Below are 21,142 nucleotides of genomic sequence, written 5' to 3'. Positions count from 1 at the left end.
TTTAATATTTATTTTTTTAGAAGGGGATGGGGCCAGAGGGAGAGGGAGAGAGAGAATCTTAAGCAGGCTCCACACCTAGCACGGAGCCAGATGTGGGGCTTGCCCCACGGGGCTGATCTCATGACTCTGAGATCATGATCCGAGCCAAAATCTAGAGTTTGCTGCTTAACTGACTGAGCAACTCAGGTGACACACAACAGCTCTATTATTATTCCTCCTTTACAAATTCAGAAACTGAGGCACAGATACTGTAAGTAAATTGACCGCGATCGTATAGCTAATAAGGCAGAGTCCAGATTTGAATCTGAGCATTCTGACTCCAGAGTACATCTTTAAACTACTACGTTATAGACTTAAAGATCACATCCATGTGCCAAACACTGTTTTCTGAGATAGAGAGACCCATATATATAATATGTAAATAAGATTATACAATTTAGTATACATATACACACCCATTTAATCTTCCTGGGTGCTATGGATGAAGCAAACAAACAAAAGGAAAGATACTGAGAATCTGACCAACAAAATTAACAACTTCACCTAATAGACACTGTAGAATCTTGCACCCAATATTTGGAAAAATATATACTTTTAAAATACATAAAATATTTACAAATAGTAACCATAAAACATGTTTTAAAATGCTCGAAGTATCAGAATCACTTTGTATAATCACAATACAATTAAGTTGGAAATCAATTTTTAAAAAAACCCAAACTCATATATTTGGGAATTTTAAAGCACATTTAAAAACACATAGATGGAAAAATAAATCCTAAAGAAAAGTACAAAAATTTATAACTAAATAATAAGGGAAATACAACATTTTGACATTTAGGAGATGCAACCAAAGTGACACTTAAAGAAAAAGTGTATAGTCTTAAATGCTTATTTTAAGGAAAAAAAAAAGAAAGTTTGAAAATTAATGCGCTAGGCATTCAATTTAAGAAGTTAGGAAAATTACAATAAGATAGAAGCAAGGGAAATGAGAGAGAAATAGCAAATATAAAACATAAACCCATAAAATGGAATTCATTCTCAATTAGAATTAGCTAGCAATATTCAGACTGAGAATGAGAAAATGAAAAAAAAACAAGAAAAAGGGCTATCACACACTTATCCTCATGTTTAGTGCTTTTCTATTTTAAGCTCCTTAAGTGGATTTTACAGAAAGGATGAGAGACTACTTCCTTTATAAATGGTATTTATTTTTTCTCATTATTCAAGTGACACATTTTCAAATGAAAATTCGAAAATATAGAGCAATGTAGAGAAAAGAAGCATAAGTCACAATCCCACCATTAGGGGATAATTATTAACTATTAACATTTAGGTATTATTCCAGTCTTTTTTTGTCTGTATCTGAAGGTTTGCACATGTCTACCTGTAATCATATGGTTATTTAAAAATTTGGGCTCACAGTGCACGTATAGATTTGTATCCAGCTTTTTTCCTTAAAACTACATCATTAGCAAATGTTCTTTAAATAAAACATGTGGGGTGGCTGTGTTAATATTTAATTTACGTATGCATATACTGTACTGCATTTGGCTGCAACCCTGTTTTTAGACAATGTTTCCAATTCTGGGGTGGAGTTGTTCAGCTGACATCTACTTAATGGTCCACTCAAGGTATGGCGCCATATTGAATCAAAAAAGGGTTGAGACAGCCTGAATGTGTCAGACAAACTGGTGGGGTTGACCTGCCAGAAGTCTGTTTACCAGAGGCTTAAGGAGTTATTAGGAGAACTAAGAAAAGTGGGTGACGAATATGAGAAGTTTATGGACTTGGTGGAGTAATCAGATACTCTCTGTATGTTGGCATCCTTTCTCATGTTTTAATTATTTTCCTGACAGCAATGATTGGGGTGCTTCATTCCTAGCCTCCTTGAGTTCAAATTCTCAAGCGAGAATGACCACTAATCTCATTTGGATGGTGTTTCTCTCTTGGCTAAGTCAAAACTAATAGGGCAACAATAGGCTGCCCATGGCTTGGGTGTCCATCCCAATTCTTCTGGCTGGGTCCAGACATGGAGGTCATTTGATTACAACATGGCTTGCTTTCAAGATACTTACACCAGCAAAGGCTACAGTCAGGGCAGCTTCCCTGTAGAAGGAGAGGAGCATTTTCCCTCTTTCCCCAGGCTGTTGCACAGCTTTGGCAAAGAGCAGGGATTGACAGAGCATTGTTGACAGTGTTCATGGAGGAGAGCAACAGGGAAGTGACAGAAGTGTTATGGCCCCGGTGGGCCTCTGATGGAGACAGGAGTTCAGCAGAGTAGCCATGAAAGGCAGACGGGCTTGGCATGAATATCCAACATTGAGTGTCTACTATACCCACTTTGTGCTATGTCCAATGGAGGGTGGGAAAATATATAACATAGCTGCTGTTTTCAAGGAGGTCATGATAAGTATTGGGTATAGATAGAAAGTTTCTAAATGTTTTACTAAATTTTTTTTTCTATAAATACAAGTAGTGGTAACTCCCTATGACATAGGTATTGACTGGTCAATGTTCACTTTCTTTAACCCCTTGAGCCTGTCCTCAGCTGCTCATTTATTTCAAGGTTACTTCTTATAGCCCATCACACTCATCATCAGGAGTAAGAAAATGAAGCTAAATGCTCAGTTGGATTATATAAATTTATATCACTTTTTTGTCTTTTCTATCTCAATACTTTCCTTATTGAATACTGATTGAAGTGTTATTTTATGATGTTTACAGATGCTCAAGGTGGGAAAACGTGGAAAAAGCATATATCTTTAAAGGTTGGGTAAAAGCAAACATTTTTCATAGTAAAAATGAGTTTTAAAATATGTTTTAATTATAAAACATGATAAAGAAAACTTGGGAAATAGAGAAAAGCATAGAGGGTCACCTATTATCCAGACAAATGACAGTTGACATTTTTCTGTAAATCCTTCAAATTGAGTTTTTCTTCTAAATTTTGATTATTTGGTGTTTGTCTTAGATCGATATGTTTTTACTATAAACATAAATTTGTAATCTGCTTTTTAAATTAACAGTATTCATAATCTTTAAAATATAATTTGTAATGACTATATAATATTACAACAAATGTACTACTCTTGATTTAATCCTTCCCCTAAAGTTAGACTTTGGGGTACTTCTAATTTTCTAGAATACTAAATAATATTGTATTATTTGTATTTGCATAAAGTTTTATGTTCTATTCTTATTTATTTCCATAGTACAGATTATTGGAAATGGATTTGTTTCACCAAAGAGTATGGACATTTCTGAAGATCCTGGCACATATTCCTTAGAAAAAATTCCAAATGGAAGGGTGACATAGTTTGCACTTTCAGTGAGGACTATAAATTTTATAAGCAGGCTCAAAAAACACCAAATGGAGAAATCACCATCATTTGAATAATGCCTTAAGGTCTATACAGAAGATATAAGGCAGATAGATGGCATTTCTTGATAATGGAAAATATTCTTGTTATCATTCAAATGATTCCAGGCTATAAAAAAAGAAAAAGAAAGTAAATAAAGTTAATAAATTTGGCTTGATTAATGATCCATGATCCAGGTAGCAACTTAAATTTATAGTTCATATTCAAAACATGATGAATTAGGAAAATACCTACTTGAAACTACTAGGAAGGGTATACATTATTTGTTGTTAAATAAGACACAAGATAACTCGCTCATGGTTTCTCTTCACTCTGGACTTGCTGGGTAGTTTTAGCAATTTCAATCATAACTAAATTAACATCAGTATTTTAGCAGATGAAGCAAAAATAATTTTGAAGAGATAAAAACAGAATTCTCTACTTTAAAACCAATTACTAATGATACAGTATAAAAATGATTATTAGGTTACTGTAGCAGCATCCGGAAGAGAAATTATTTCAATGGGATAATGTTGTGAGCCTTCTATTATCTTATGAACAGGGAAATTCTCAATAAACGGTAAGGCTTCTTTGTGCTTTGAGTTATTTCTCCACAAAACCCTGCACTGTGGCTCATTCAACACACTTGTGCTGTTTGCACCATTCAGGACTGAATGCAGATTTTATAACTATTCCATTGATTCGACCCACATAGGCAAGCCAACACACATTGGCATATTGAAAAAAATGGAGCTACTCGAGCTTGATGAGCGCAGTAGGGGTGGAAAGAAAAAGATGGGAGGCTAAAAACCTTCCAACAAGAGTCGTTGAATCGTGGGCAGTGGGGGGTAAAATGGAGGAGGTGCAGGTATTCCCAGCGAGCTCTTACCTGGATGATGACCGAATAGGTTCCGCAGAGTATCTTGGATAACTGAGTGACTACCCTGATGAGGCAAACAATCACTTGAAGCCCACTGAGAGCTATGAGAACGGAAAATAAAATGATGTTCCACTCCACTACATGCTCAGGTTCCAGGCACTCGGTCCATATGCTGGAATCTGTAAGGAAACTGAGAGAGAGGACGGAGACAGTCAACAAGACGCGCGGCCAAGCCTACATACTTGGTCCAAGGAAGAAGGCCAGAGATGTCTGTATGTTTGGGAAATTAATATATATGATTGAAATACATAATATTATTAAATGTGAATCAAAGCATTTAGAAAAATCATTCAGATACATATATTGAGTATATACCATGCAGAAAGCATTGGCCTATGCTTATTTTAAACATGGTGCCTCCTCAGAGACGATTTTAATTCAGTTAGAAGACAAGACACATACCGAACAGTTTGCTAGTAAGAAAAGGCAGCACATATCAATACCAAGAAAGGTAGAGACTGCTCATTCCCTAAAAGTCCAGAAATTAGCCTGGCTGAGCTTGTGCTGGATATAAAAATCACACATGTGGCAAAGTAACAAAGGGAAATGCTGCTGGAAATTCGTAGACTCGGGGCACCTGGTGGCTCAGTCGGTTAAACGTCTGCCTTCGACTCAGGTCATGATCCCAGGGTCCTGGGATTGAGCCCCGCATTGGGCTTCCTGCTTAGCAGGGAGTCTGGTTCTCCCTCTCCCTCTGCTGCTCCCCGTTTGTGCTCTCACTCTCTCTCTGTCAAATGAATAAATAAATAAAATCTTTAAAAAAAATGAATCTCTTATAAGCACTATTTGTTTAAAAAAAAAGAAAAGAAAAGAAAAAGAAACTCCTGGATTCTGTCATCAAGCCTTTTCAGACAGTAGTTCTCAACAAGCATATGTCAGGATTATCTGGAGGGCTTGTGAGAATGCAGATTGCAAAGACACCCCCTCCCCCCCTGCAATTTTCTGATTCAGAAGGTCTGGATGAGGCTTGAGAGCTTGCGTCTCTAAGTTCCCAGTGTTGCTGCTGCGGCTGGTTTGGAGTCCGCATCGTGAGGACCTCTGCTTTAGAACAGTGCTGCGCTGCTGCCACTAAGCTTTAAGTGATGAGTGAGGTGGTAATGCGAAGTCGAAAGGTTCCATCAACCTAATTTAGCACTGGGTTGTGAGAATTCAACCAGGTCCCAGGATAATCTTAAAACCACACTGAGTCTACCCGACTGACGTTTGCTCACTTCCAGGTACACCATGCCCAGCAACGCTTCTCCAAAGGGTGACACTCTGTTCAACAGAATCAAAATGGAAAACTGGTCTCTCAGAAAATTCTCCAAACAAAAATAATCAAAACTATTTATAGGGCACAGTTGTTTACAAATACCTCGTCAATAGCAATATGCTTTTTCTTGAGACGGCAGCTAAGGCAAAGAGGCTACTGGACAAGTGGCCTGGAACGTTGGTGTCTGTGGTGGGACAGGGTGAATTCTGCAGTTCGGGGAACACCACCGCCATGACTTCCCTCTCCTCTTTGTTCATTCTTCTCCTTGTCCCCCCACCCCGCCCCGTTTCTCTCCTATTCCTTTCCTTTAGTTCTCTCTTTCCTCCCTTTCTTTAGTTCCTGCTCTATGCTCCGGGACCCTCAGAAGCACTCCGAGAATTTCTTGATCTTGCTAAAGGCCCTCAGGTCTCAAGTGGCAAAGAGTATTCAGTAGGGAACTCTTGGTTCAGTAGCATCTCGGCCAAGAGACTTCACATGTCTGACCTCTAGAGTCTTATTTGGACAATGGGCTTAACATGTGGAACCCTGGGGTTATTATGAATATTCAGTGAAAGGTGTGTAAGGATGCTTTGGAACCTGTAAAGCCTGCTCCAGATATAATTTCCTGTTACCATTTCCCTAGACCCAGTCCCTACACCCTCATGCTCTGAACTCAGTCTCAGCCACCAGGGAAGCTAATCCCTTCAAGATCCTCGCTCTAGACTTGCCAGTACATGCTCTGCACAGATCCCCCAACACTTGAAAGCAAGAGGACCTTCACGGTGCTGATTTTTCTCCTGGACTGTGGTGCTTATTTATTCTTCGTGTAAACCACAGAGTAGTAAATGCACTAGCGGGGTCTGGAAGGGATGGAGACGCTATTTCGGATCCTCCCTCCCTCCACAACCTCCATATAGAGCTCTATCACAGCATTTACTTCCTTATATCGTAAGTCTGTCTTATCTGTATCTGCATCTGTTCCCTCACTAAGCTGTGTACTCTGAGAGCCCTACCGTGATTTATACACCCCTGGACAGCCAAGCCTAAGACCTAAGGCAGTGCCTGTCGCATTGCAAAGGTCAACAAGTGCTTGTTGAATGAAACTGATCAGGATCCCCAGCAGTCACCGTGCCAGTGGCTGAGCCTACAGAAGACCCAGCAGATGAAGGCATAAAAGATTATGCCCGGTAACGATGTTAATCATAAAATCTGGCTTATCCTAAAAATGTATTACATCTGATCTGTGCTTTGCTTCCACTTAATTGTCCATTTTGTGAGGTAGACATGATTTACAGAGGCTCAGGGATATCTGTTTAAGGTCGTGCAGTTTGTAAGTAGCAGATGAAAGACGTGAACCCAGATGGGTAAACATTGAAGGCCTGTGCTAGGAGGGCAATGTTCATTCTACGGCCTCGCTTTTAGCAGAACATTCCGTCAGGTCCATGTGAGCTCCTAGAGGGAAGTTCAACTGTGTCGTGTACCTTTGATTCTCCAGCACCTGATTCAAGCTGGGGACATAGTAGATGTTCAAGAAATATTTGTTGACGGAATGTGCAAATGCAAAAGGGATTTGTGGAACTTTAACATTAACACTTGTTCCACCCAGAATTTGCCAAGGCTTGGAAACTTCTCAAGGAGACCTGAGATTTAATTTCCCTTTATGGCTTCCAATGTTTGATCTCCAAACATTTGTATGTAGCTGGGGTCAGGTGAATACAAATATCAGGGGTAACTTTCAAGAGTAATGGAGAAGCATGTGGACAGTCTGAGATTCTTGCACTGAAAGGGAAATCTTCTTTGGTTTGGGGGTCGGGGGCGTTCAGGGAATGATGGCACAGAAGATGATTTTTTGCACCCAGTCGGACTCTCTTCATTAGGGTCCCCTTTCCTGAGCCCCTGAAGTCCCTCAGGAGTGCTCCGAAATGCCTGAGGTTATTTTCTAGGTTCTCCCAACCTGAGAGAGAGCTCTGCTCACTGCACGTGGCACTTGGTGGAACCTTCAGGACAAAGGCGGCCATGGGCACAGAAGCAGTTTTGCAATCCAGGCTTAGGTGAGCATGTAAGCCTTCAAATAGACGTGGGCCTTGAACAACAGAGCCAGTCATAGGGAGCTGAGAAGAGACTGTAACTTCCCTAGGGAGTGGTACAGACACTCCCTCCATTTATACCATTAATATTCTGAGCATAGGACAAGCCTGGAGAGATTCGATGGGCTTCTCCTGCATCTCTGCCTGGGCCCTGCTACCTCCAGAGTTGTCTCTGCAGGTGCTGGCTGGTACAATGCCATTGTGAGGTGTTCTGCCATCCAGGATTGGATTCTTCAACAGCTAACTGAACCACCGGCCCTCTAAGTAAGGCTGCCTTCCTAGACTCTTCTTCAGTACACACTCGATCATCTCCTGGCTCTCCCCCACAAACCCCTGCACCTGGTCATGTCCCTTATCTCACTCTGCACTTTGATGCTCACGCTGCCTGGTTCTATCTCTGTGTTGTCCCTGATGGCATAGCGTGGGTCACACCATCCAAGGGCACTGGGATTCTCTCCCAGTCAAGCTCCTTCCCACCTGTAACAGAGCACACATCTAAACTGGCCACACAACAAGACTGAGTTGTTAGAACCATTCAAGTCCCAGGCTCCAGCACTTGCCCGACCACAATAACGACAAAGCTTTGCTCTGAAGTTTGGGAGAAACACACCTTTCATTTGGATATCTCCACATCGACCTCAAAATAGTGAATGCATATGGCATTAAAAGACTGGCAAAAAGAGAGAGAGAGAGAGAGAGAGAAACAAAGATCTATGTAGGAAGAAATTGGTCTGAGTATTATTTAGCTAGTAGGAAAATTCTGCACTAACATATCCCCGTGGAACACCAAAGTGATCTTGGAAAATGAGCATGAGCACGAAGCCAGGTGTTTCTGGCTTTCTGAGCCTCTTGATTCGGAGAATTATTCCTTACCGTCCAGCAGTGCCTTCAAAGGCGTACTCCCAGCCATCGGGAGTGCGGCAGTATGGACCCTGAACGAGGCCCAGAGCAGATATGACCAGGCAGTATCCAGAGAAAGCAATTCCAAGGGCAGAAAAGATCATCGACAGCAGTGTCTAAATTAAACATAGAAGAAGGATGTTAGGGAAAAAAAAAAAAAAAAGAAGGAAGAGGAAGAGGGGTCAGTGCCATAGAATGAAACAAGGGGATATTGTGGATAAATGACCAGATAGGTACCTTCCCGTACTCGTCCAAACTTACTGCACGCAGTCTGTGTAAATGTCCACAGAGAAACAGAAACATTTAATCCAAATCTACCTGATCTTTAAAATAAGTTTTTAAAACGACTTTTTGTTTGGGATTCCACAGAGGATACTGCTTAATTTACTACATTTCTTCCTTTCTTCTGGAATTTCGGTATCAAAATAATGATCAAACATTAATGCAGTGAGGGGTGTGACTGATCAATCTGCCTTTACTGAAGACATTATTTTCTAGGTCGGGTGGATTCTCTAAGAATCGGAAGCTAGGACCTTGGCTTTTCTCATGTGAAGATGATGAATACCTTCACTTACAGGAACGTGAGGGGAAATACCAGGTGTGAAGCCTACAGGGCCATATCAAGTGAGGATGAGCTCGATGGGGAGGAGGGTGTTTTCCTCGGAGCCGAGAGGACGAGCAGTGTTCACAGGCAGATCAGTGCAAGCAGAGTTGTAAGGGTAAGTAGATTAGTGTGATCCAAGAGAGGGTTCCTACAGAGCGTTACGGGGAAATTTATGAAGACCAGCTTGACATGTTTGCTAATGCTGGGGAAACGGGGTTGTTGGACACAACCCAGCCCTCCAGTTGATTACAAAGTGAGTGCAACTTGGTATATGGAGCAGAAGGTGGCTTTGAATGCTGGATCAAGGAGGGCGGACTTCACCCTTCAGGGCAAGTAGCTTTTCCCCCCATGACCTTTCACTACATTTTTTTCCAAATCTACCAAAAAGTTGAATATATAGTATAGTATACTATAGTCAATGTATCTTTGTATACTATTTATCTAGTCTCACCTTCCGTGAATATTTTATCATTTTTGCTTGCTCTGTGTGTGTATGTATGTGTATATATCCATGCACGTGTATTTATTTATCTACACATTTTTGTTGCCTAACCACTTGAAAGCAGGTTGTAGATACTGTTATCTCACTCCTAAACACATCAGCACATATCTCCCCAAAATAAAGATATCCTATTACTCTGCAACTGTGTTTTACTTTTTTGTACAGGGTCCAATCAGGGTTTATGCACAGGATTACATCTCCTTAGTCTCCTTTGATCTATATTAGTCTTACTGCCTTTTTGTTTTTTAGAATATTATATTGTTTCTTAAGAATCCAAACCAGTTGTCTTATAGAATGTCCCCACGATCTGGGCTTTTCTGATTGTTTCCTCACACCTGAACTTGGGTTAAACATTTTGGCAAGAACACCTGATGGGCACCAGAACATTAGGGGCCTCTCACTGCTACTGGTGGTGCTCTTGACCTCTTGGTTAAGGTGGTATCCTTCAGGTCTATAAACATATATTTTTCACTTTGCAATTAGTAAATAAGTTGAGGTAATACTTTGAGGCTGTGTGATATCCTCTCCCCAGAGATATTTCAACTGATGGATTTGCCATCCATTGATGGTCCTCATACCCGTTATCACCAATTATCACAATGACTGGTTGCAGGGTGCTGCTTATCTCATTCTATCATGTCTTCTGCATTTATATCTTACTACTTTTCACAGAAGAACTTCCATTTCCCTTCTCTCTCTTTCTCTCTTACTGTAGATTCATGGATTTTCTAATTCAATGTGTTATAATCCATAACTGTCATTATTCTTTTAGATGCTTATTTGGTCCGAATATGGCCAGTGAGAACATCCTGTCAAGTCAATTCCTCTGCCCTTTGAGTATCCTTATCATTCCTTGAACACCTCCTTGCTTCCTGGCACAAAATGTACCAAGTTCATTTTGAATTTATAAAGAACCAGAATAGCTCTTTTCCCAACAAGCCATGTACTTGGTTTTTGAGCAAGGAAGTGACATGAACCAATATATAATTTTGAAAGATGGCTGTGGCAGTAACGGCATGCCAGCCAGAAGTGAGAAAGCACAGAATAAGGATTTCACGTGGAGACAACTTCAACTTGCGGTGACAAAGACATGCCCTGGAGGACATGAACGGAAAGGACAGAAATAGGGATGCCAAGAAGGGTAGTTTGGTTTGGAAGACAATTCAGTCTAGTTTTAGAAATGTTGCTTTCAAGTGAGAGTAGAACAACCAAGTTAGTTGATAATAAATTCAAAAATGGAGACCAGAAAAACTGAGAGCAACAAACCTGTGATTTTGGGAACAAGAGTGATCTCACATTATATATCTCTCAACTAATTCAACATTATTTTGCTGATTATAACATTAATACATGCTCATTATGGAAAATCAGAAAAACATATTTTAAAAACCCAAAGAAGACAAGAACAATTCTGCTTTTTTTCTTATTTGATATTATTTCATTGGCATCTTCACATATGATTAAAAGATCTTCCAAATTCTGTTTCTCATATTGATTTTAATAGAATGTTGCCCATCATGGGATGAGACACGCTACTTCTTTTTGTTTAACAGATGACTGTTCCTTACACTTCACAAAGAAAATTTACCTATTCGCCAATGCCAACTTCCAAAAAGGAAGAAGGTGTTTTGAAAAGATTGAGCTCCTTGTTTACCAAATACGCTCTTAAGCAGTTCACTGGGAGGATAAATGAAGACTTCCTCCATCGGTGAAATTGGCAACCATAGCGCAGTACATATATTTGTATACATATACAAATTACAGTCTAATGAGTGGATACCATTGCACAACTGAGATTCAAAATACAGCAGGAATCAGAATCTCTCTGAGTCACAATTTCATTTTCTACAAACTGTAAATGATGTAGATGATTATAGAACCACATATCAGGGCTGTTTCAAAGATTCAAGGACACAATGGATGTAAAAATAATTTCAAAAGTGTCAATATAATCACAACATTATCTATTATTCCAAGCGCCTCTATTTGGCTGATAATTGTTTTCCAGGGATAACAACCCACAGGATTTGGGCAGAAAATGAGACCCCACAGAAGAATGAATAGCAAACAAGTTAATGGGGTTCAGGTCACCCCCCAAAATATGGCACCTTAGCATACAGAATATCTTAAACTGAAGGAGTTTGAGAAAATGGCAGAAGCAGGATGGTCACTCTGACCCCTCCCAGCCCCTTCGCCCTTCTTCTCTGAAACAGGTCATAAAACTCCCATGTGCAAGTTACCCTCTCTGTACAAGGAGGAAGGAAGACGTTCTTATCAGCAGAGACAGGGAATTTGGGGCCAAGAAACCTGTATAAACAAACTTCGTTAAACTAAACCTTATCTTCCTAGTAAACCTTATTTTCTTCAACATTTACTACCCCTGGCCCAAACCCCTCACTCTCGCCAATTCTTTACAAATTCGTGGCTACTTCTTGCTACTCTGGTCACTGCTTCAGCTCTTCATTCTCTCATGAGGGCTCCCATGGATACGTAAAAATTCAATAAAATGTGTATCCCTTTCTCTTGCTAATCTGTCTTCATCAGTTTAATTTTCAGACTGAGCCAGGGACCCTTAAAGGGTAGAGTAAAACTTTTCCTCTGCTAGTTTCTGGCACCCAAAATGGGGCATTATTGGCTGGGGACACCTTGCTTGGTCCAGGAGCTACAGTTAGAGATCCTGGATCTGTGACAAAAGCCACAGAAGAATTCTTGCCATGTCAGTTTCTTGGATCTCTGCCTGTGGGGGACTAGTCCAGAGAAGGTGGTAAGAGTGTTTTCCTTTTCAGATTCAGATTGGTAGGGGGCATAAAAACTAATTCTTTGGTTTGTGACTCTGGTTAAAATTTGGTTTCGAGTTATCCATTGGTTATTGATCCTTTCTCTCCCACGGACAGCTATCGATTTCCTGTTTGTCTCTTATTTGTGTTCTGAGAACTTGGCTTGGCTTTCTGCTTGTCAGGGCATGCAAGTGTCAGTTCTTGGAGGCAGCCAACTGTCAGGTTGTGGGGCCCAAAAAATCTAGGCTAGCATCCTACCAACTGTCGCCAGCTTTCAGGAGGACTTGTCTAAGTCTTTCTTTTGCTACCTTGGGAGTGGTTCTGGCTCTTGGGAGGGCTGCATCTTTTGCACCCTGTTTGGAGACATCTCTTGCATCCATGGTTAAGTTTTGGTTTTAGTTTCAAGTCACTTGGTTTAAGTATTTGAAACAATTTTTTTAAGGGGCTGTATGGTCAGAAGTTGGCCAAATTGAAGGTTGATATTCAGATCCTGATAGAAACTTTTAAAATCAAGGCCTTTTCTCCTAAGCTAAAATGGAACTCTGTACTCAGAGGGAAAGAAAACATGTGGAAGGTTTTGTGAAACAATTATGAGAACATTACAAAGACACACCACTGTAAATCTAGGACCCAGAAATTTTCTGATTTCCATCTTAGTTGGAAATTTTCTCCCTGATATAAAGAAGCAAGTTGAAAATCATGTAATTGAATGGGTTGATCAGGATCATTCAGGCTGTGATTCAATCCTTTGAGGAATTAAAAAACAATTGCCCTTGTCTTACAAATCTAGTCTTTATCGAACTAGAAATGTGTCGCTAAAAGCAATTCAAAGCTCACCTACCTATCCTTACTGATCCCCAAGCCTCCCCTCTTCATTTCAAAATGTTTGTAGATGTTGTAAAAGATTGGGACATGGGAAACGGAACTGCCCTGCGTTTCAGAAAAAGAAGAAAAAATTAAATAGTAATTATTCGAGACCTCTTGATAATAGATAAATATGCCCCCAAATTCCTTCTAAAAGGAAACCTACATTCTTTATCTCCTCTGAGAGGTGACTCTTACTGTCTCTTTGAAATGTAAACATTCCAGGAGATAATTACAAAACAGCCTACAATTGCCTGAAACTAAAAGGGAAAAAAAAGGAGGTTGGGGAGTTTTTTTTTTAAAAGCCAACTGCTATAAAAACTCCTTTGCCAAAATCTATCCACAGCCTTCGTAAGACTACTTGTCAAGGGCAAATACAAATCTTAAAAGTCTTCTCCACAACTATTAGTAAAAAGCTTTCGCCATCCACGTGGGTAGCCGTAACTTGTTCCATCGGCCAGAAACATAATTTGGACTTTTTTATAAACTGGTGAGTTTTGTATCAATGTACCTGATACGCGGTGAAAATTTAAAAGCAAAGGCTGTAAGATCTCTGTGTCGTCTCTATGTTTATTTATATCTACATATGCGTGTTACAGACGGGCAATATTTTTCTACCTCAGATGGTATTACCAAAATAATTTATAAAATCACTCAAAAGAGTTCTGTTCTAATTGACATAGAGATAAATGAGTACTCATATAAATTAAGTATTCTCAAATACAGAGATTAATCCAAAAAACTTTTTTTTAAGTTCACACGATCTGGGATAATCTTTGGTAAATAAAGATAGCTTAAAAATTGTTGGGGAAAAAAAAAGGTGGGGGGTGCCTGGGTGCCTCAGTCGGTTAGGCGTGTGCCTTCAGCTCAGGTCATGATCTCAGGGTTCTGGAATCAAGCCCTGTGTTGGGCTCCCTGCTCAGCGGGAAGCCTGCTTCTCCCTCCCCTTCTGTGCTAGTTCTCTCTCTCTGTCAAATAAATAAATAAAATTAAAAAAAAAATTGTTGGGGGAAAAAAACCCAGCAAGCATATCTTTAGAGTTGTCAGCATTAAACGTAACGTAGTCAGACAGTTTTTTCTACCGAGGATTACTAGTCAAGCAAACATATTATCTCTACTAGATGTTTAACAATATAAAACTATAAATTCAACCTAAAAACAAAGCATACGCTAAAAAATAAATTGCTAAATGTATGTCAAGCACACCAGTTGAGAGAAAGAGAGAAAAAGTATGTCTAACTTTCTGGGTGCTTTGTTTCTGTGATGTTTGATGCTTGCCTGATACATATGTCACAAAATTTGTCAACAAGAAAAATAACTTAAAATAATGGCTAACTTTGTCTATGGTGTCACGAAATTTTCATGAGTAATCTACACAGTTGTTAAGAGCAAGCGCGTTAAATACATGTGTGATAAAAGTTTATAAGTGAATTTTTCAACAATGATTAGGTTTCACAAAATCCATTTATTTTAAAATACCTTCCAAAATCTTTTGTTAACTTAAATTTAAAGTTATATAAGTTATACTGAGTGAAGTTAAATAATGGTAATTCATTGAATATGCAAGTCATTTCCAAATAAAATAAATTACTGCAACATTGATTAGTGAATCTAAGTTTACCTACTTTTGTCTCTCTGTCAAAGAGGAACTAAAGATATTTGGGTCTATTAGTAGATACACTGAAAATTGTACTATGGATCTGTATGCTTGAGAAATTATGAACTAGCATATTCATGACTTTGCCGACCAACAGGATGTTTGTATCTATAACATTCTGCAATTGCTTACTTCCTGGTTTTCACTAGAAATTAAAGTTTCTGAGAGTTAAGAATTCTAACATATGTAATTTAAACTGCTAAAAAAAAAAGAAAGTAAAACTACTAGAAATAATAAGGGAACAACTCTGTATACAAGAAAAAAAAGGAAGCGTGTTGGTAAAAAAAAAAAGTATGAGTTATGGAGATGTGTTTTTGTTGAGGGAAAAGGAAATTTTGGGGGAAAACTTTTTCTGCTCTGTAAAGTGAATCTTGGATGCCCTCAATTTCCACTGCCGAGGTTTAGCAGTTCCAAACCCGGGCAGACTCACATTTAGCCTCGAAGATGTGCTTTATCTAATTTAAGTGAGAATTAATTGCCAACATGTTACAACTGAGAAGTTGTACATTAAAGCTCCATATTTCTACTTTCTATTGAAAACTGAGAAACACTGCCCAGTTTTGTCATAACAATTGGCTGGACTGGAGTAGGAGATCCCTCTCTTCCTTAAACAGACATTTTGCTCTAACGCCTACCAGGCTCAGTTCTTTCATTTCCATCAGGTAGTTGGCTCCTAGGGGCATATAAGCTGGAACCCCTATTCTAAAGCCCCACCTTGAAAGAACCAAGCAGGGAACCCAGAGAATCCTCTTTCCCTTCCTCCTGCTCTTCCCGTTAAGATGCCAGTCATCTCATTGGATTTGATTACCAGACCCTGTCCAGACTCCACACTGTCTCAACATCCATTTGTGCTGGAGATGATCATAGCGAGTCAAGGCAAATGGAACACATTTATTTTGATTATGAACTTAGTGACACACACGTTTGTTTCGTTTGTTTTCTAGAGATTCCCTAAGTATCCTAGCTTAATGCTTCCCTGAATCTACCGCTTCATGTAGGCAATTTTGAAAGCTTTTCCCTAAGCATAATACCGGCAGCTACTGGGGGAGGTCTGAGTCAGTTGATTGAGAAAATACATACAACCACAACGCACATGCGCATGAACGTGCGCAGAGCAACTTTCAGTTCTTCAGATCTTCTCCACCAGGAGCACAGTTCTAAATTTAGCCCCTAGTTTAGTCTTCCAACGCATCTGTCAAAGAAAGCTGGACATGTCATCTCGACTGCACATTAAAATCTGGTTGCCCCTCAGACCAATGAGCTCAAGGTGTCTTGGGGGTGGGGGTGGGGGATTCCAACTCCAAGCTCTCAGATGATTGCAGCGGGCAGCCATGATGGGCAGCCACTGCTGCAAGACACGCGTACCAGGCCTCCGGGAAAGTCCTTTTAGTTAATACCGCACACGTTCTCTCTGAGCCACAGGTAATTCATATAAGTATGAGTAACAACGATCTAATTCACTGCGTAAGTGTGAAGAAAACTATAAAGTGCTATGCAAATATGATTAAAAGATGATGACCCTGAGGAGAAGGAGAACGACGGAAATGTAGGAGGCCAGCACCTGCCTGCTGAGCACAGGCTTAGAAAATTTGGTTGTATTATTCTCTCTTGATTCTATTTAAATTATTTTTAAAGCCCCAGTTTAAAAAAAAATGTGCACCATGTATACCGAACACATGGATAAATCTAATCATTATGCTGAGTGACAGAAGCCAGATACAAAAGACAAATTCTTCATGATTCTATTTACATAGAATACAAGCTAATCTATAATGACATAAAGCAGATCAAAGATTAATCTTTCTGGGGTGATAGAAATGTTCTGTGTCTTGATTGTGATGGTGGTTGCCTGGGTATATTTGGTTGTCAAAACTCGTGGAATTGTACAATTTTAATGGATGCCATTTACTGAATGTAAAGTAGTCCTCAATAAAACTGAAAAGGGAAAAAAAATAAACTCACAGAAACCTAGTTAGGAAAAGGTAGTATTATTTCCTAATTTCATGTATCTTTAAATCCTGAACTTCTGGAAGAACATTAGCAGGACAAAGAGGACAAAGGTGGAGGAAAGACAGTAAACAAAATGGAAGATAATTTTTTTTTTTTTTTTTTTTTTTTTTAGTAAACTCTTGGGCTCTGGATTGGAAGGATTATGGAAGGGGGACAATAGTGTCAATATTTTCACATTTCTGAGAGGAAAGAGAGCCAGAGCCCATTCAACCATCCTCAAAGTACTATTGCTCTTACCATGTATTTTTTGCTGCAGTTTTCGCTCTGGCAACATTTATAGTTGCTCTCATTCTCCAATACAAGAAGAACTGCTGCTACTATAAGCATCTGCAGTAGGGAAGAGAGGAAATATCAGCAATGGAATACCAGTCATAGAGCACACTGATTCAGAGCAGGGACCTGGGTTCGAATCCCGTGCTGCCATTTCTAGCTATGTGAGCTTGACCTCCCTTCCCTGTACAATGGTGTTGAGAACTCACCTCGCTGGGTTGTTAGGAGGTCATGTATGTAAAATTCTGAACATACTGCTTGATTTATAAAACAGTGATTGATAAATGTTAGCTATTATTGTATGGTTGTTAGTCATCAAAAGCTAATGATTAAGCAGTAAATGGTCGAACACGGGAGTACCACCCCGTGCAGCAAACCTACATTTCTCACTGACTCAGTGGCAGAGGTCAAAGGAAAATCATTCACCAGACTTTGCTTTCTTTGCCAGCCTCTCTGCATTTACTGCCCTCTAGGAATGCAGATGAGAGGCATGGTTAATCTGAAACTACATGTCTTAATTCAAAGTAAAGTCAGTTTGATTTCCCCAAGCATTCAAATCATCTCAGGTTCAAATTCTCAAGTGTGCTTTGTCTCTATCGAGCCAACTGACTGGGAGAATTCAATGTATTCTACTTCCCTTTCTTGTATCTCAAGCAAAGGGCTCAAGTTCTGAAAAGAATGTGGATTTCTTTACTGTTATAGTTCCTGGTTTGGGCAGGTATGGACCGTGAATTGCTTCTGACAAATTTCCACCTATCCTTTACTCCCGATATTCAGGACTGAATCTTGAAGCTGAATTCATTGTTATTTTGCTATATACAGTCAACATTTCCAGTTTCCAAATTCCTTCAGCTTTCGTTTGTCTACTTATTTATTTATCTATATTCCTCTTCTTTCTCCTATAAAGATTTGATGCAGTAACAGTCATGTTTTTCAAGAATTCCTTGACAATGGAAAATAGAGAACTGGTTCTTTTCTAAGTTTTAAGTTTTACACAGAATATAAGCCAAAGAGCCTTATATTCTCCTCCTTTCAACACCGTTAGTTATCACAGATTTTAGTAGATTCTTATTTAATCTTATTAACGCCTTGCAACCCTTCTGCTGATTACAGTGACATACTGAGGGAGAAGGCACAGCACACCAGGTACAGTGATGGCTTCATTACAATATTAAGAGAAATAATTAGACCTAGACCCTGGAGTCCTGTGTCAAAAGAGAAACACAGGCATCACTCGTGTTGAAAGAGAAACTGCTTTCTTTTTTCATTGTAAAATTATAACTGGAATACAGGGCTCAAGCATAATGGAGGAACATGACCCCAAATGTCACCACCCTGATATGTTTTTATGTATTTACTCCCGGGGTATTACCACATGTGTATATTTTGCATAGTTGTAATCGTAACTTATTCACAATTTCTTGTATCTTTTCTTTTTTGCTTAACACAAAATAATATGCATTTTCCATGTTATTACATCTTCATAATTATCATTTTCATCGCCATAGGAAATGAATGTATCACAATTTATTTGGCCAATTCTATGCTGGGGGCTTCTACTAATAACTTACTATTATAAATAAATATCTCTTACTATTATAAATATCTACGTATGCATCTCTTTCCTTATTATGGATTGTTTCCTCAGAATGAATTCTCAGGTTTAGGATGACTGAGTCAAAAGACATAAGCATTTTCATGGATCTTAATAAAGCATATCCATATCTTCTCCAGAAGGTTAGTATTCACTTATAGTACAATCACCAAACATTCATTGTGTACCTACCTGTCACATAGCAACTTCGACAGCGTTGGGTATCAATACTTTAAAGTTGACTCACTTCATATGCAAAACAGTAACTAAATGAAAACTGCTTTTCGTTATAGTTATTCAAAAATTATAATAATTAAGCACCCATGAAGATGTAGAGATAAATTATAATGCATATTCTTTTATGTCATTGGTGGTATAGTAAGCTTATAGTGTACAAAGTGCTGTTTTTAGAAATGATATAATCAGGAAAAGTGGTTTTTCCTCTGACTTGCCAAGATGATTTATTATCAGCTTGTTTTTAAATAGCACAAAGTCATCAGGAAAACATTCATGGATTCTTACTGTAAATAATTTCATTTCATTTTCAAAAACACCCCGATTTATGAGGGTTATAATATCAGACTATTTAATGATGATCTGACCCATTCGTCAACAGGTATTTATAATCACAATATTCGCTGACTACCTAATACATGTCAGCCTCTGTCCTGGGCGCTTCCTTCATGAAATTTTATTGAAGCCCCACAATTACCCTACAATGTAAATGCCATCACTCCCATTTTTCAGATGAGGACCCTGAGGCTCCAAGACGTTGAGTAATTTGCTCGAGGTCTCATGGCACAAATGGCAGAGCCTGTATTTGAACACAAATTTGTCTGAATCTCCAAATCTCTGCTTTTTCTACGTTGTCTGGATACCTCTCCAATCTAGAGAAATTGTAAGTTCAGATAGAAACTGTTCTGGAAAAGAGCACTGCCACTGGACATTAAACAGCTGAACCCAACACACAGAGTTCATGAGGACATAATATTTCTACAGGCCAGTGTCCCACAGACTCATTAGGACTAATTTCCTGCACTGACAAAGTGACATAAATGGGCAGCTTACCGGAGACAAAGCTACCCTCCCAAGCCTTCACGGACTACCTGCCCCCCTACCCCCACCCATCTTCCAAATCCCAAACCCAGGACTAGTCGCATGATTTTTCCATTATTCATTATTTCTGCAAAGAACAAGACAATGCTTAGTAAAAACACCCCCTTCTGCAACCCCAAGTCTCCGAAGTCACACTTACCATGATACCTGAGAAACAGATTCCTTCAAAATACCACACGTAGTTGGTGAGTTTATTGCTGGATGCATAGGAAGTTTGCCCATTTGGGAAATACAATAATATATTCACAATTATGCTCCAAAGTGCAAGCGGAATCAGCAGACCACTTAGGCAGCTGCCACATTTCCGAGACCCCATTTTACCCTGCTCGGGACCTGCAGGAGATTTCAAGAGTATAGAATTACATGAAGCCTAATTTTCTTCCCACCTGTCCTTTTTTTTTTTTTTGAGATTACCTGCCACTTTCTGGGTCAGAGCCCTTCACTTCATATTCATGTGAAGCCCAGGGCTCGGACAGAACTGCAGCCCACAATCTCTGGTGAGAAATAGTAGTTTACTGTTTGGAGAACAATAGACAATGATCCAGGGCTGAAGAGCTGAGCTGGTCTTCATCCTGTGCCAAAGGAATGCGGTGTTTTTACTGCATTTTAAAATAAGTCATTTTCCTCTGGATTACAGCACGAAAGCCTTAACCCTGAGCATATTTTTAAGAAGGAAGTTGGGGTGGGGGGATGAGGGTGGAATTGAATCTGGCAAATTTCATCCAACGGTGAACAGGGGGGTTAAAGAGGAAACTACCAAGGGAGTTTGCGTAGAGCAGAGTATGTGGTGTGTCCTGACTTTCCGTATCTGCCCTTCATTCCGTGTTCTTTATTTTGTGCTCACTATTCACCAAGCTTTGTTCCAACTGCAGGGGGCACAAAAAGGACAAAGACAGGGACAGCCTGGTGGGGGAGAAAAACAAGACATCCCTGTGGGTGAGTTTACTGTCGCAACACCGGTACAGCTTTCCTTCCGAGAGTTCATCTCTGTGATTTCTACCTCTCTGAAAAGTAATAACGGGAATAAATGCGTATCTTTCTTACTGCTTAGGAAAATGGGTAAAAGAATTTGGGTAATTTGATTACGACTTTAGGAGTAATAAGTCTGAAACCAGGATTTAAGAATTCTCCCTTCCAAATGATTGCCCTGAATTAAAAGAGCCACACATTCTCTTTAATTAGGATGACATAGGAAAGGATTAAGGGAATGCATCCTGACACTGCTATG

At 39.4% G+C, this 21,142-nt stretch overlaps 1 protein-coding gene across 1 annotated transcript; it reads right to left on the bottom strand.

Annotated features, from left to right (window-relative positions):
* Positions 1-1,194: 1,194 nt before the first annotated feature.
* Positions 1,195-20,696, bottom strand: TM4SF18 (transmembrane 4 L six family member 18). The gene is made up of 6 exons (XM_026497260.4): positions 20,329-20,696; positions 20,054-20,247; positions 17,172-17,261; positions 8,494-8,636; positions 4,252-4,432; positions 1,195-3,491 (listed from the first exon to the last, which is right to left on the bottom strand). Exons 2-6 carry the CDS (start codon positions 20,228-20,230, stop codon positions 3,477-3,479), a joined length of 606 nt encoding a protein of 201 aa, XP_026353045.1. The 5' UTR covers positions 20,231-20,247; positions 20,329-20,696; the 3' UTR covers positions 1,195-3,476.
* Between the last annotated feature and the right edge of the window lie 446 nt (positions 20,697-21,142).

Source organism: Ursus arctos, unplaced genomic scaffold (genome assembly GCF_023065955.2).
Source record: "Ursus arctos isolate Adak ecotype North America unplaced genomic scaffold, UrsArc2.0 scaffold_20, whole genome shotgun sequence".
Classification (NCBI taxonomy): Eukaryota; Metazoa; Chordata; class Mammalia; order Carnivora; family Ursidae; genus Ursus; species Ursus arctos.
This window is presented reverse-complemented; position numbering and strand designations above follow the sequence as displayed.